The 18,548-nt window shown below is 32.6% G+C and overlaps 1 protein-coding gene across 3 annotated transcripts in view; it reads left to right on the top strand.

Moving 5' to 3' along the window:
• The window catches only part of ITR (inotocin receptor), a 225,125-nt gene that overhangs the window by 199,698 nt on the left and 6,879 nt on the right, over positions 1 to 18,548 (top strand). For all 3 annotated transcript variants that reach the window (XM_076401788.1, XM_076401790.1, XM_076401789.1), the window contains one exon: positions 8,710 to 8,984. In XM_076401788.1, coding sequence (XP_076257903.1) covers positions 8,710 to 8,984 — 275 coding nt within the window. The remainder of the gene's footprint in view (positions 1 to 8,709; positions 8,985 to 18,548) is intronic.

Genomic DNA, 18,548 nt, shown 5'->3' with positions numbered 1-18,548 from the left:
ACAAATGTAATTCAATAATATCTAAAAATGTTCTAGAGGCAGGAAAATACAGATTAATAGCTCCAAATCTGTCGATATCAATTTTGCGCTGTGGCGAAATGATCTAAAAATCTAATTATATCACTTGACAGATGTCCGATTCCTCAGGCAGAATCAACGAAATATCTCAACACACATGATTTTAATGGTAGGTTAAATTGGAAATATTACGTTAGACAAAATGCAAACCATATCACACCCTAAATAGGAACTATACTGGTTAATCGACAGACACTCAGAACTTGACCTAAATTGAAATAAATTGGTTTATCAGTTTGTTGTAAAGACTATTTTGATTTATAGAATTCAAGTTGGTTTATTAGTTATCCAAGATTTCGCTTTAACACATGAAATAAGACTATTAAATCAATGCCACATAAAAGTAATAAAGCTATTGAAAAATACACAGGTTATCAGATGATTAACCGTCCGGTCACTAACCAAACTTTCACCATTCGTTCAATTACCAGGTACCCGGGTACCCACCTATAGCGTGGCAGATATGCAAGTTAATAATGTACTGAATAATTTTCTGTGTAAACTGGCTATGTGGCATATGAAATAACTATGACCGTAAAAGATGGTACTCAGTGGGCTACCACATCACCAAGTGAACATCAAGGCGTAATATTGTTTGAGAGATGTGGACCTAATAGGAATACCAACATGCTGTCAAAACTAGATACGTTCAGAATATTTTTCACACCAGAAATGGCTGATATTATTACACGCCATACTAATACAAAAGCAATTTCAACATATGCAAATTATAATGAAAAAAAATCCAGAGAAAAAACAATTGGAGTGGAAAAATCTCGAGCTGCAGGAATTGACAACCAACCAATTCCACCAGCAATGGCTGTATGCAAAAATGCGAGAAGAATTATCCACTGTATTTGGCTTTCATGAAAAAATTACCCTATGCAGTTATATGCCAAAAAATAAGGTAGTAATTATGCTATCATCAATGCATCATGAAGCAAAAATTAGTGAAAAACCCGAAATTATTGAGTTTTATAACTGGTCTAAAGCTGGAGTAGATACGATGGATAAAATGCTTGGTAGATATACTACAAAAAGATCAACTCAAAGGTGACCTCTAGCATTTTTTTACAATATTCTCGATATTGCCTGCCTTGCTTCATATATTCTGTATTATGAGAATAATAAAATGATTGTTAACAAATCGTATGAACGACGATTATTCTATCACAACTGGGCAGAGAGCTATGTACTCCATTCGTTGAAAGTCGTTCGAAAAATGCACAAATTATGAGGCATTTCTCAACGAAAGTGGCGATTGAATCTCTTCTTGGTCGAGCTATCAATCCGAATGCGCATCAGCGAACATCATCTGTATCATTGACACCTCAGACGCAGCTCGATTCAACTGGGACGAAAAAGATTACTGGTGTATGCTATGAATGTCTCCAAAATGAATTTAGAGAACGCCGCAAAACTATAAAGAAAAATATGTTCGAAATGTGAGAACCCTATTTGTGACGAACACTGTATTACAACCACGACATGTGAAGGATGTACGAAATAATTTAATGTACTTCAATTTTCATATGGCACTGTATCATAATAAATAAAATAATGTAAATAAATAAATAGTAAAAGAATGGAAAACGATATTAATAAAATAAAATAAAACGGTGTTATGTATTTCTTACTTTCTATTTTTGTTATTGTTTATAATAAGAATTATTGTTTAATTATTGTTTAAATAAAAAAAATACAAACTATATTGTCTATTATCAATTTAAAAGCCAAATTAACTAAATACTTTAATAAGTAGTCTCTGAAGTGTGTATAAACCCGTTGTTCATATACATTAATTTTAGTGGATATTGAACGGGCGGGGTATCAAGATTGATAGTTAATAACTTTTATTAAGTAATTGATTGTTAAAAAATTTGACGAAAAATGGGTGTCAAATTACTTCAATTTTGGGGATCCAGACGGCCATAAAAATGTTTAAGGAGAAGTTAATATATTTTACCTGCGGATTGAAATGGATACCCGGGTGCCCGGTCATCAACCGGACGGTTAAGGCAAATCAAAGCACATAAACTTGTATAGTGTATAAGTATCTTATCTTAATTTTAGCTTAAATAGCCTAATTTAATGTTAATTTGGAAAATACATACTGTACATGTATTTATCCCACACTCATCCTGATTATATATTGGTATAAATACAAAGAATAATAGTAAAAAATTAGTTTTATAAATTAAGATTGTAATTAACTTTTTTTGAAATTGGTTCAATTTTTTTGTTAAAAATATTTTATTTTTCTCCATTTAGTGTTGGATATTTACTCTTTTACTTTCTACAGGGTCTTATATGTTATAGTTAGTGCTTAACAAGCAAACTGAATGCCTTTTACACTCAACGACTTCCGATTATCCGTCACATCAGCTCAACAATAACACTATACACCAATATTTGATTATTGTAGATAAAAAATATCTGAAAACTTTGTACGAGTCTTTGAAACTTGAACGTTTCCCTCGATTTCCCGCCCTTCTCCCCATCAGATCCTGACTTGGTTCCAATGATACCACCTCGGAAGTGCACTTTTTCGAATAAAAAAATAATTTTGAAAATCGACCCACAATTGTCAGAGAAATTGGTGGACATACATTTAAAAAATATACAGCCGAACGCAGAACATCCTTCTTTTTCGAAGTCGATTAAAAAATCTAACACACTAATAAGAAGATAAACCAGCAGTGATTAAACCGGATATAAAAACAAAACCGTTATAAATTATTTATAGCGACAGAAACGTCCGTAAAATCCACAATATCCTGTAAATCCTGAGCCCCGGATATACTGTAACAATTACAGCCAACAACGATAGTGGCGAGTATTCACAACACTCGACCGCCAGTGTTTGTTTACAATACAAAAGTAATCGCGAAAGCGAAAGCGGCATCGATGTAATAAAATTAACGTCCTAATACCCACAGTCGTTAAGATATTTTTAGGGTGAAAGTCGGATACGCAGAGGCCGTAAAATTATCCGGAACAAAATAAAACATTTCATTCGGCCAACGTCTGTCTGGATCATTCTCATTTCGTAAACATCCACTCTTATTACCATAAAGAAAGACATCGCCATCAGATAGAGCGATTCGATGGGCAATAAAATAATATGATACGAAGTTGGAGCACAGATGTTTCGCAACAATTGTGCGGCAGGTCCATGGACGGGCGTTATGGACCGGAAACAAGAAGCAACTAAAACATTTGTTGTGTATGACTGTTAGACCACAGTACAAAAAATAAATAGAAAAAACTTTATTATAATTTTAAAGTAAATATAACCGAAAAATAGAAGAAAATAGAGATGGAAACGCATTTTTGGATAACTTTATTTCAAGTATAAAAAGTAATGACCTATAGACTCGATACGGTTGTGTTAGTTTAGGTTTGAAAACTTTTAACTGCATCAGTATGCATTTTATATCGATAAATATTATTTATAATGTTATAAATCATGTTTGTCTTCATAAAAATACTAATATTTTATCTAAAGATAAACCGTTTATTCAAAAAAAAACAGAAAAGAATATTTTTGTTACTTAGGCCACTACCATATAGCTGGCTGTGACAGTAATATTTAGCAGATATATGTTGTATATCATTAAACTTTGAAAATTTATATCAAATCTGAAAAATTAATAAAACAAAAAGAGATTCCTTCCTCTGTGATAATGTCTAAAATTAAACATTTTTATATCATCATATCATATCCGACAAAAATATTCCACGTAGTAGTAGAATCTAACCTACACAAAAACTTAAAAACTAATCACTACATTTATAGGATAACTCATTACTCTTATCATTATCATTATAAACTATAATAGTAAAACAACTTTGTACAAAAGATGAAAATCACTATATGAAAATGCTTATTTTTGGACACCAAAATATTGAAATATATAAGCCTCCGTAAGCGACACTAACGAAAGCTAACACCATAATACGTTCCTATTTTTAACCGACTTCAAAAAAGGAGGAAGATTTCTCCGTCAATTATGGACCAATTTTCAAAATTATTTTTATTCGAAAGAGTGCAGTTCCGAGGTGGTCCCACTAGAATCAAATTAGGATCTGTTGGTGCAAAGGAGGGAAGTCAAGGGAAATCCTCAAATTTCAAAGGCACGTACAATGTTTTCACATATTTTTTATCTAAAATAATCAGATATTTGTGTATAATGTTATTGCTAATGGAAATAGCTCAGTCTAAAAGCTATTCGGTTTGCTTTTTATGCACTAACCATATCATATGGGAAGTAAACATTGTAGGTAGCTGTTTCTATTGTGTAATAGTTAGAAAGTTGAGCTCAAACGCGTAGGTCGTGGATTCGAGTCCCAACAGGGTAGCAACATTTTTTGTTATAGTTTGATTGCAACATCTTTATTCTTATGTTTCCTTATACAGGTTGTACTTTTACTTGGGCTATACTTTGTAATATTTAAGAAAAATAAAATATTTTTAACAATAAAATTGAACCGACTTCAATAGATAAATATGGAACTCACTAAAAAGTAAAAAATAATCAAACTTAGCTTTTTAACACAAAAAACGTTTTAAAATAAAATATGTACAGAATAATTGTTATAATAACTAAATAAAAATAAACAGAAAACTTATTTAACCTATTTACTACACATAGCTTAATACCTAACTAAACCTATTTATCTATTTTATCTATTTACAATATATATATATATATATATATATATATATATATATATATATATCTATTTACAATATATATATATATATATATATATATATATATATATATATATATATATATATACATATATATAGTCGAGTAATAAATAATGTATATAACATCAATTTATTATTGCAGTGCAACTAGGAACAACTAATTGCCCAATCATTTTACCTATCGTTACGTTTTTAGGTAATAACTGCTCCGAAATGGAAACTAATTGAAATACGTTGTCGTTTCATACTTGGAAATGATTTATTATACCGGTAGGCAGTTGGCCATTATTACCGATATATGGTGGTTTACATTTTATAAAATTAAAATGAAAAAATTAATCATTAGTACAATGTGAAATATTGAAATAATTATCTTTTTTCAAAATATACCAAAACTGCAAATTGTTTTCTATCCTATATCTATGACTCATCATAACTGTGGCCAATATAACCAAAAGCTATAAAGTACTGCTAATGTATCAATTTAAGATGACGAAGATATTAAAATGACTGGTTGATATTAGCAAAGATGCTATGAACAAAAATATGACCATGATCAAAAAATAATAGAAGTTGTAGGTTTAAATCTCTGGACATACTGAAATAGGTTTATTTGTTTAATTAGGTTGGTAATGGCACTTTAATTAACATGTCTTAACATTTTCTAGCTCCCGAACGTTTGAAATAACTAAAAGTCGGTGACGACGCCCTATCCAAAGAAAGTTTTTATGATTGATATAAATTGATTAAAACACTGTGGATATTTTGATAGCGTAATTTGAAGGAAGTAAATACTGCAATATTCATACATATTAAGTTCATTACAGTATAGTTAATACTATCGCACCAACAGATGCTGCCACATTAATATTGCTTACTTAATCTCGTACGCCATTTTGGTAGAAATATGACCCATTTGGCAAATCTTCTATGGTTAAAGTTAACAAACAAAAAGTCAATGATAAAAAGACAAAATCAGAAAATTTCTGATGAAAATCCAGATAGAATGTATATAATGCAATGCGTTTGTTTATTAGTCTCTCTATAGACAAGAGAGGAGAACATTTTAATGTACGAATGTCTGATTGGTTTAAACATATTTCGATAGAGACATTAAGTTTTCGAACTAAACATGTTCTTGGAATTATAGATACGGCTAGTTACAATAAAGTTAAAAGTATCACGAAGACACAAACAGAAGAGACAAATTTCATTAATGTGGAGAACTATTGACTAATCAGCCGAAAGAGTCAAAATTAGTCAAATAAAAATAGCATTTTTTTATCAGTTATAATCCAGTAATCTATTCTAATTCATCAAATAATAAGTAACGAAAACAGTATTCCGTCTCGTACTAATTTTGGAAAAGGACAAGACATAGATAATTGCAGGATTATATTATGTTGCATAGAATAGTTTCATTTTCGATGATGTAAAATACTAATAAATAACATTCATATGTCGGAACAAGTAGTAATCAGAAGGATCGAGGTCTGGAGAATACGACGGGTGAGGTGGCACTTCAACCTCCTTTTTCTACAAATTAAAGTAAAAAAGTAAATATTCGCGCTAATGCTATTTACTCGGTACAATTTCCAGTCGCGACTGAAAATATAGAGTAGGGTAAAAGTTCCGCTATCATTTTGATTACGCGCCATCTTGGTTATGTGACGTTTAGCTCAGTTTCGCTTTAACCATTGTTTTGTGTGTAGACGTCCAAATTTTATTATGGATAAATATTCGTGACAAGAACGAGCAGAAATAGTGACAATATTTATTGAAAACAATCGTTCCATTATTCCTACTCAGCGGAAATTGTTTCAATGGTAGCAGGACTTTTGCCCCACACTATAGTAACAAATAAACTATTCCAACTAACTACTAACGACTGAAACTAGTTAAATGAAACAGTCGATAGTAAAAAGTAGTCAATTACTAAACAGTCGATAGTTCCCAACGATAATTTTTCTTTACCAAACATGAAGGTCCGAAACCTGACCAAAATTCGATACACTAATTTGCTTTCGTAAATAACGGACCTTACATTTCGAATGTTTGTCATGCGAAATCAAATTTGACCCAACGAAAATACAATTTTCACCACCTGCATCATTTTCCCCGCCCGTTCCGCCTGAAATCCTTCCCACTAATTGACAAAATATCGTTGACATCATTAGCAAGCGCTCCTCGATGACCTGCAAACCTCTTTAAAAACAAATAAAGACTCTATTATTCGGTCAGTTCAGACTCATATTTTAACGAGGTCGCTTAGCATAAGCACTAATTAGAGAGGACCCGCTCTAATATCTTGGGTAATTTGCGATTTTACCAAAGAAATATTCCAAGAGGGTAATGGACGTGACCAACTAAAGGGTATATTTTATCGCGTCTTCCACTAAATTTCGACAAATTCATGACGCACATAAGTCTGGCCTATATTGGAGGTGTTAGCGAAGACAATGAATTAAATTTTTTTAATTTATTAATGATTTCACCCGAGGATCCAATATCAGCCAGAAATATAGCGCATCAAAGTAAATGAGTAAACATCTCCCCGTGTTATATTCACCCTTTGTAGAAGCACTTGTCCCCCAATAAAAATGAATAATTTTGAACTTCCGCAAGCAGACAATGCTAAATATCTGAGAATGAATTTTGATTGACGCTTAATAAGAAAAAATCATATAGTGACTTATCTTTTCTATTATCTTATTATTATCCTTAGGTAACAAGGTTTTGCTGTATAAGTTAATAGTTAGGCCCATTTGGACCAATGATATTGAATTGTGGGGTACTACTAGCAAATCTAACATAACTATCCTTCAGAGGTCCCAGTGTTAGGGTAAAGTGTTACGATCTGATGATATGAAACCAATAAGGAGCTTGATTCAAAGTATTAGTGCAAAGTATTCTGAAAGACTGTTGGAGCATCCCAACGTACTCGCCAAACAGTTGCGATGGTACTGAAGTGCATAGCCTCAAACGCATACTACCATAAGAACTGATTAATAGACACATAGAATGAGATATAACAATCTCTAGAATAAGTTAGAAACAGCAGTCTTTAGAATAAGATCTGGACGATAAGTTTGTACAGCAGATCACTTACTGAAGCGATCTTTTAAAATCTTCTTGTTGAAATCATAAAAAATTACTATAAGAGATTAATAACATTAATTAACTGTCTGAATTAATGAAGAATAACCAATTAATTTAATTTTCTAAATGCATAACATATGACTCTATGAGCATACAGTATGGTAAGGCTGCTTAAAAAAAAGACAACCTGAATATGTTTACGCATTATACCATTACATCATATTTCTCAGTCTCTTCATATTATTGAACAAAAATAAACATTTGTTCCTTATCAATCTACAAAATTAGTCTTAGGAAACTATAACATTTTACATACTTTACACGCGTATTTTTTGCTATTAAAACGATGATAATGCGTCCATACATACAGTCAATAAGGTTTAGTCTGGTTTTAAGAAGTCTCAGAATATTACCAAACATCTTTCGAGGCCATCACAATCACCAGACCTTTAAATCAACAAAACGAAACAATTTTAGAGGAGAAAGTGAGGTACACATTTCCATCTCCAACATTATTCAAGCAATTGGCGGATGTTTTTGAAAGAATGATACGAAGAAATATTAAATTGAATTTGAAGGAAATCAAAGAATTCCACAACATTCCATTGGAAACTGTTGATACACTCTACGAAACTATTTAATGAAGAATTAAAACAGTTTTTTTTAAGTAAAATGGTGTTCAACACCTTATTGATGAATGTATACATTTTTATATTTGATGCTGTGTTTCTGTCTTAATCTTGGTACCAAAAGTCATTCAAGAAGGTTTGTATAATTTACATAAAATATGTATAAAGATATTATTTTTGTTTTAGGTATAGCGTCTCGATTTTCATCATACCCTTATTGGTGCTGATGTACACCTACGGTTGTATATGCAGGGAAATCTGGCGATGTTCGGAGTCGAGTCTGAGACCGAGGAATTCGCAGAAAAACACAAAGAAGAATCGGGTACCGTTAATTTCTCGCGCCAAGATTAACACAGTGAAACAAACGGTGGCCGTTATCGTCATGTACATTGTTTGCTCAACGCCCTTTATCGTCGCACAGCTATGGGCCACCATCGATCCAACCAGTGCTTTTTTACAAGGTAAATGTATAATATTTAATTTATTATCACAAATGAAAAATATGTCGATTATTCTTCAAAAGGTCTCGCCATATATTGCAACTTTTCTGACTTCAGCCAAAATCTCTAAACGATTTAGATTTCTGTACATCTTTCTATTATATGTCTATTTCTATGATATTTTCTAAGATACTTTCTGTGATCTGCTCCCTTGAAGAGCCAATTTATCGATAAAAGTTTGTCGCATCCTATAGGAATGAATTCATTTATAATAGGATATCGAACAGAAACATATAGAATTTATATCAAGCATCACATTTGAATGATCACAAACTTATAGTAGTCAAACTGTAATAGTATTCACGTCTCGAAGTTTTACGTAAGGCTTGACAAGATAAATGTTAGAAAAAGGCGGATTTATGATTTGATTCTAACATTTCCTCTCTTCCGCAATTTAAAGCAGCAAAATCTCTTACAGCTTGGCCAATTCAGCTTACTAATTTAGCAGCAGATGCTACGTTTTTCTCCTGTGTTACTGATCACAAGTACTTGACCTCCTACACTTGATCTAACTGGACTCCGACAATAATTTCGTATTTCCTTCATTAATAAAATAAGAGCTCGAACTCTATAACCCATGCAAAATATTTGAACTGCATTCCGTATCTTCAAAATATATGGTGATCCTGATCTGATTGTTCAAAAATATACTTCAGTGAAACATTGTAATTTAAAATAAAATTGATACATCAAAATAAATGTTACCAAAATAAATGTTACCAAAAAAATGCGAAAAAATCATATATAAAGAATAAATTAATATATAGTTGCTAATTTGATTTCACAATTTAAAACTAGCCCTGTAAAAATATTTTTTACCAACTTCAAAAAATAAATAAAAAACTTACTAATAAGTAAAAAATAATCAATCTTAGATTTTAAGAAAACGTCGTAATAACTAAATAAAAGTAAACAAGGAACTTATTTAAGCTATCTACTATACGTATTTTATATTCTAGTATATAAACAAAATTTAGCTTTATACCTACCTGAACCTATTCATCTATTTACAATATTATTTTAACTACTACCAACTGATCACTTTGAAGTCAAATGTTCCAATCAAACTAGAATAAAACAATTGCTGCCCTGTTGGGAATCTAATCTGCGACCTCCGCGTGTGAGTTAAACGTTTCTAACCATTACACCACAGAAGCAGTTGCCTACAATGTTTCTACGATATCTCATATGATGTGGTTAATGCTTAAAAAGCAAACTAACTGACCTTTACACTGAACTACTTCCGATTTTTCGCCACATCAGTCCAGCAATAACATTATACACCAATACCTGATTATTTTAGATAAAAAATATGTGAAAACATGGCACGTGCCTTTAAAATTCAAGGTCTTTCCTCGATTTGCCCCCCTTACGCCCATTAGATACTAAGTTCGTTCCAATGGGATCACCTCGGAAGTACACTCTTTCGAATAAAAAAATAATTTTGAAAATCATTACATAATTGATGGAGAAATCGGCGAACATACATTTAAAAAAATTCAACTAAACTAGAACCTCCTCCTTTTTTGAAGTCGGTTAAAAATATTTTTAAAGGATTTACAATAGATGTTGTTACTGTATAAATCGTCCCGAGTACATTTGTAACCAACTTCATGTAGAAACCTTACTGACAGCTTCACTTTTCACTATTTCTCATTTTATTTCTGTATATAATTTCGTCATTTTAAGTTTAAAAAAATTAGTTCATTGAAATTATTTGAATGTGTACCTAGTACATTGCATTTAAAGGAAGTTTTACATTTTTCCTTCGATTTGAAGTAAAAGGAGGGTGAAGGGAATTGAATAGCGTGTGAAGCTCCAAGATGGTGATTTCTGTCTTATAAAAGTGGTGATTTTGATACCGAAGACAAAGAGCGCTCTGACTGCTCTAACATTAAAATGGGAATAGTACCTCACCTGCCATATTCTTCAGACCTTGCTCCTTCTGATTACTACTTATTTCGATATATGAGGCGTAACCTATCTGAGCAGAAATTCTCTTAAGAAGATACCAAAAATTGGCCGATTCGTGGATAACCTCTAAATATCTTTCTTTAGAGATGGAATCTGTAAATTATCCGAAAGATGGAGAATATTTTGAATAAATTACATTGTACGGATTTTTCACAATAAAGTTTCAAATTAATAAATAACCAGGCATATAATTCAGGACGTTTTAATTTTCCATACAAATATCACATTAATGAAATTATATTGACAAAGCTCGAATCATAAACTATTTAAACAATTTTAAATATTTATATTCTGCATATATCTCCGGCTTTCGAAAAGGTATGGCGCACTGGACTGCATGTTAAATTGAAAAAGCTTTGGCCCCATACGCACCTTCAACTGCTGAAGTCATATCTCACAGACAGACATTTTATTGTGAAACAGGGTGACGAATACATTGACCTACACCCAATATATTCGGGTGTTCCGCAGGGCAATATTCTTGGCCCATTGTTATATCTATTGTAAACAGCTGACCTACCGACCTCAAGAAATACTACTGTTGCAACATATGCTGACGATACAGCGGTTTTATCATCACACAAGGATCCAATATCAGCCACAAGAAACCTCCAACTTCATGTTAACAAAGTCGAGTTGTGATTGAAAACGTGGCATATCAAAGCAAATGAGACAAAATCTTCGTAAATCGTATAGTAATCGTAGGGCGTAAATCTAGATTATCATCAAATAACAAAGTTTTGCTGTATAAGTCAATACTTAGGCCCACTTGGACCTATGGTATTGAACTGTGGGGTACAACTAGCAAATCTAAAATAGCTATCCTCAAGAGATTCCAGAATAAAGTGTTGCGAGTCATCGTCAATGCCCCATATTACGTCTCCAACAAACTGATTCAGCGCGAGATCCCCTTAGAACCCATAATGAGTGTGATTCAAAGTGTTAGTGCGAGGGGCTCTGAAAGATTATTAGTGCATCCCAATGCACTCACCAAAGAGTTAAATATGTACGATGACAGTGTAGTGAACTGATTAATAGACACATAAAGTGAGATTTAATAATCTCTAGAATAATAAGTTAGATTAATAGTTTCTTAAAATAAGTTAGAATAGTACCTAGAATAAGATTTAGATTATAAGTTGTACAGCAGATTACTTACTGAAACGATCTTCGATATGTCAGGTTAGTTATATTATATAAAGGAAATCAGATAATAATACTTATTGCCCACAGGCAGATTGTTGTCTAAGTTCTAAGAGATTACAAAAAAATCACATCACCTAAACCCATTGAAACAGTTTTTAATATTATTTGATAATTCACGGCCTTTTTCACAATATGAAAAAGGTTCGAAATAAACAGGACAAATATTAATAAAGCACATTAATAACGTTAGTCTTAATAATATCTAGGGCTCTAAATACATCAGGCACTGAACTTGATTAATGAAAAGCGTTAATCACCGAGACAGCACCGAGGTAAACGATAAAGAGCAGCTACATAGATATATTTCAAAGCTTTAAAGTAAATAAGACACAAACCATTTTAGATAACTTTAAGATCGTAAATATTATTTACCACAAGGTTTATGAAAAATATATTGAAGAAATTACTTATCCATTGTCTTACAAAATAAAATTAAAAATACGGGGACTAGAAATTAATTTTCAAAAATGTAACATAAATAGCTTCTTTACAGTGTATATGTCAAAGAATAGATCAAAGATAATACGTAAACATTATGGTATTATTCAATAATTAAACTATATAAAATATTGTTTTATTGGTAAATAATGGTGGTAAGTAGTAAAAAACTGTTAGACTACCTAACCTAGCTTTTAAATTTGAATTGTTTCGAAGAACTTGATTTTAGCAGACTTTATTTTGGAACCAAAAACTGAAGATTTTGATGGCTAGTATAATTCCCACATTTACACTACATAAATCCAAATAGGCTTTATTATAGGTTATAAAATAACAGTTTTCCATTTAGTATTATTGAGTAGTTCTGTATACAAATAAGCTTACCATGAAAGGCTCCACATTTTTTACTTTCTTTGCTTTTGTTGTTTGTTTTAATTTTTTTTGTTTTAGAAATCTTCTGTCAAGTCCCTGAATGATCATAATACATGCAAGCACGTAATATAATACTGAACACACTGTACATATACACTCACCCTAAATGCTCTATAGCTTATCCACATAGATGGCATTAATAGATAAAACTTTTCGTTTTTTCCGACTATTTTTTTAACTATTGCTCTAGTGAAATGGGACAATAAAAGTTATATTTCTTATTTTTGCTGAGCTGCTTTCACCGGAGACATGGGAAACTTTTCCATTTCCGCTTTTTTTATATCGACCGAAACAAACAACAAAACAATCCTGTTTGGATTTCGATCCAGTAGCGGTTCTTGTTCAATATCAATTTCATTTCGGGCAACTTTCAATATTTTTTTATCGCTTACAATAGGCGCCTTCATATCGTGCTAGTCTAGGAAGTAAAACGATAAACCTGTTATCGAACATCGCAAGAACATACACGTAACGTTTTCCTGTTCCTAGAAATACAAGTTATCTATATATTATTTATCATTTTACCCACAGTTTTTTAGTAATACTGTTAAAGCTATATGCATATAAGTGAAGAAGGAGGGCGATAAAATGTAATACAGTACAGAGTTGTGGAGCCTCTGATACTGTGCTAATTTTTATTGGATTATGATTCTAAAGGCTTTAATCTATAGTAATGTTTAAATAGCATTAGTTGCTCGAATAATCCACTCCTTGGCATCTTGTTTTGATTCGAAATGAGGTTGATAAGCCATCTGATTCCTAGTGATTCAAATTATTCTTTTCTTCAATATCCCACTCAGTCATCTATTCGTTCTTAGAGAATGTTAAATGAATAGTTCGATGAGCTCTTGTCATTTTTAAATTAAATTTCATTTCATTATCAAATGTTAGTTATGTTTTTATAAAATTAAGATTACAATGGCTAGTTCTACTTTAGAGGCTGCAAACATATTGAAAAATATTATATGATCTAAAACATATAAAATAAGTAATCTTAATGGCATAAAGAAAAAAATATTTCGAAATTAGGCATAAATTTTCATTATTTTCCCTTTAACCAAAGCAAGCTACTACAATGCGTGGTCTGGTACATATAGTGGTAAATATTTTAAGATGCAAACAATTAAAACTAATCGAAAAAAAAACAACTAAAAAACTTTTATATACCACAAAATAAAAAAAAGAAAACAATAACAACACGAAAAATGGGTACAAGCGATTTTTTGCGGAATGGTAAAAAACATTAGCACAAAAAAAATAAATAGACTTTTACAGCCAAATATTGCTAAAGAATATTTTTACAGGCTTCTAAGAGCATAGTTTTTTCTTAAATTTATCGATATATTATTACTAGTCATTGCCGACTAACTTACAATTCGTACTTACAAACGTTTACAGAAGCAGCTTCATCATGCGATCAAATGATTCGAATTCTGGAGGTTGCAAATCAATACCCTGAAAACCCAGGCCATCATTTTCCATAAGAAGCATTACGCACTGCGCGTCTCGCAACTTAAGATCGACACCGCAATAATTCCATGGCTGGATAACGTCACGTTCCTATGGAGAGAGACCTAGACTGTGGAGACCTATCTCCACTTCCACTCCACTGTGAATTAAGCACTTCATGGAGAATGCTTAATTCACAATATGTTAATTCTCTCCATACTTCTCTACGGATCTAATGTCTATTTCAAGTTTGTTACACCCAACCAGGTGAAACGGCTTCAAGTTTTACATAATAAGCTCCTCAGAAGAATCTTAAACGTGTTATGGCTTGTCAGAAATAATCAAATTCATAGGTAAATTGACACTGCAGAAATCAAGCACTTCATATCTCAATCATTCCAACAACAAATCAGCTCAAGTTCTTCTGAAAACAGTTTTGTTCGCAAGCTGGTCGACATTCTGGGAGCTTGGCATCGCGTCACCGCTAACCTCCCTCTTTTCCAGGCTGAAACGACCTTATCCATCGCTGCAGTCATAACTTTTGCCCGTATATGACAATATGCAGTCATGTGTTAATTCAAGTTCGCGAATCAATAGAATCGCCGGGTCTTCGTGCCCAATAACGGCTGCCCGATCAGCGGATGCCATATCCACAATTTTTTTTAAATTATTCAATTAATATATTGTTACTAGTCGGTTCCGTCTAACCTACAATGTGTCTTTATGATAACTTAAATCTAGGTATATAACTAGGAGGACCGATCGGCCCTAACTCAGTCTCTGGTGAAATAATGTTTATACATGTCACTGCTGAATTTTTTAATATATACACCTCACTACACAACACTACGCAAGATCAGATGGTTTGATTCTTTTGAGTCTGTGTCCTGTTCTGGTGGTATCCAAAAGCTGCAATATTTCAATATTCTCATGAGAATGGAGTCTTTCCTCATGCCCCCTTGCAATTCTTTTGATTTCTTGACTGACTGTGAGTATCTGAAGGTCTTGATGTAGATAATCAGTCCTATAGTATTTAGATGCACCCACAATACATCTCAGGACTTTGTTCTGAAAAATTTGTATTTTATTTATGTTACTCTTTGCAGAACATCCCCATAATTGAACTCCGTATGTCCATATAGGTTTCAATATTTGCTTATATAATAGCATTTTATTATGTACTGGTAATTGTGATTTTCTTCCAATTAGCCAGTACATTTTCCTATATTTCAATTCCAGTTCTTTTCTTTTCTTCTTTATATGTTCCTTCTATCGAAGTTTTGCATCGAGATTCATTCCGAGATATTTAGCATTGTTGCTATATGGAATGACAGTGTTATTTAATGTTATAGGTGCTTGTACGGTCTGTTTATAGGTGAACAGCACATGTACAGATTTACTTTCATTAATTCTTATTTTACAAGCTTGTGTCCAATTATTTATATTGTCACTTGCCTGTTGTAATTTTCGTGAGGCTTCTTCACTATTGTCTCCGACAGCTATAATCACTGTATCATCAGCAAATGTAGCCATCGTAATATTTTCCGTTTGTGGTGTATCACAAATGTAGAGTAAATAAAGCATTGGTCCCAGTACACTTCCTTGTGGTACACCTGCTTTAGATTATTTTATTGTAGAGTAAGCTTCTTCTTGTTTGACGCTAAACATTTTGGTTGTAATGTATTATTTTAATAGATCGGTGTGTTGTTTTGGTAGCATTTTCTGTAGTTTATGAATAAGCCTTCATGCCAAACCTTATCGAAAGCTTGTGCTACATCTAAAAATATAGCTGAGCATACTCTTTTACTTTCGTAGGTTTTTTAAATACCATCTGTTATTCTGTGGACCTGGTCAATTGTTGAGTCCTTGTTAATCAACTGGTATGTTGGTATTTGGCTTTTTCTCTCTATGATCGGTTATATCCCCAAATTTAATGCAGTAGCAGTAGCGACCCACAGGAATCATAGGATCAACTATGAGGAGGTTTCGGTTTAGTGTATTGGTAACCCCAAAGCCAGGGGCAGTGTCACTCCAGTGCAAGTCTCCACTACCAGGTATACCATCATGCATTGCACCGCCTGGTTTTAGGCCAGAACAAGAAAAAATTATAATTACTTTTCTTGGTAGCTTTTTTATCACTGATGCGGTTATTAAGTCATAGAATAAAATAATACTAAATTTAATTAAGGAGACTTCCTAATCCCTTTTTAATCCTAACTTAAAAACTCCAGCTATAGCCCCACGATTCTCTCGGTCGTTTCGAGCCTCAAGAAACAAACAAGTCTCGCTAACAATCCCAACAATATTCTTTGATGAAGGCCTTTTTCGAGCCTAATCGCATCCGAAACTTGGCGAACGAGAAAAAAATTACTCATATTCGCGCTACGTTGCGGCCTCCGGGGCCCCGAAGCCGATAATAAATTATCGCTGCCCCTTTTAACAAAACGATTGGTATGGTAATTGGTGTCCTTTCGCAGCCATTAAAAGGCTATTTTATGGATTCTTCGGCGGCGAGTCGGGATAAAACTGACGGGAAAAAGATGCGCCGCGCGGAAAGCCATCAAACGATTTCTGCCGTGTCAGAAGGACGTCGGGACTGGTGTTAAAAGGGGGCTCGACAAATAAATTGGTTTATACGTTTGTCTAATTAGGTTCGAGAACGTGTTTCATTTTATAAATTCAACCGGGATGTTCTTTCGTTCGAGTCGAAGAATAATCCAGTTTCTTGAAAACGATGAAAATGATTGTGGTTTCAAAAAGCTACTTGTTTATGACTTAATTCAAGCAAATATGCGCGCTTTTTATCCTTGCTGTTGAATAAAGAAAAAATAGCAGTGATTTTAATAAGTTGTTAAGTTAATAAGTTTAATAAGTCTAATTGTTAAGATTAACAAAGATCTTAAATAATAATATTAAAGGTTAAACGCATATATATCAGGTGTGCCGGAAAATCATTAGTGTTTTTTTTTTCGGTAAAAAAATACATAATTTTCAAGAAAATAGATAAATGTATTTATTCAAAGTATTTGCCATTTTATTATATACATCTTGACATACTACTTGCCACATATCATTTTATGAATGCCATCCCAAAAAAATTGTTTGTTCTTGGAGCAAAACAATTCATCTAGGCATTTTCTAACTTCTACGATATCGGCGATGTCCTGCTCTGTAAGGGCTTGTCCCATTGGTGCAAAAATTTGACGGGGTCAGGTCTGGAGAGTACGACAAGTGCGATAATATGTCACATCCAAGTGTTTTGAATCCTTGGTCGGTTTTGTTTTACGAGCGGGTGCATTATCGTGCTATAAAATCACTTTTCCCTGTAATAGTCAATTATTTACTGGTGTCTATCCATGATAGTAGCAAAAATAGCAATAACTGATATAAATTAGACATTTAATTTAATGGTAATATATTTTAGAAACGACATAATGTTTCTTTTATAGGCAAAGTGTTACTAAAATTTGTTGACGGAAAACTGACGAAAGTTAAATTAGAATAATAGAAAAAAATTAGCCAGAATTTTGAAGGGTGCAAGAATAGTGGAGGACGATACTTTGAAAATATCAAGTTTACTAATAAAAGTTGACCTAAATTGAATTAACAAAATATATAACACTAATCATCAATGACACCTTAATGATACTGGTCCATGCTCCATGTTTACATAAATATGGTAAATGTGGACTTGATGTAAACGCATTTCAATATAATCTCTATACCAATATGGCGTTTTTCATTTTTTTTTCAGAAAATTTACTAACAGAATATAACTTTTGAACCTCAAATATTTCCCAATTTTCATTCATAGTCGGTTCAGTAGTCAATTCCCATCGAGCATTCTTTTGACATCTCAGAACAAGAAATAGTCGCTTGCGACCAGATTTGGAGAATACGGTGGATGAGGAAGAAATTAGAAAACTCATGGATTTTTGCCATCGTTTTCACTGACTTCTAACACGGTGCATTGTCTTGGTGAAGCAGCACTTTCTTTTTCTTCAAATGCGACCGTTTTTCGGCGAT

This window comes from Rhynchophorus ferrugineus, unplaced genomic scaffold, assembly GCF_030347505.1.
Source record: "Rhynchophorus ferrugineus isolate W39M unplaced genomic scaffold, kcgeb_rfMv2 rfM4, whole genome shotgun sequence".
Classification (NCBI taxonomy): Eukaryota; Metazoa; Arthropoda; class Insecta; order Coleoptera; family Curculionidae; genus Rhynchophorus; species Rhynchophorus ferrugineus.
Note: the sequence above shows the minus strand (reverse complement) of the source record. Positions and strands in the feature narration are given on the sequence as shown.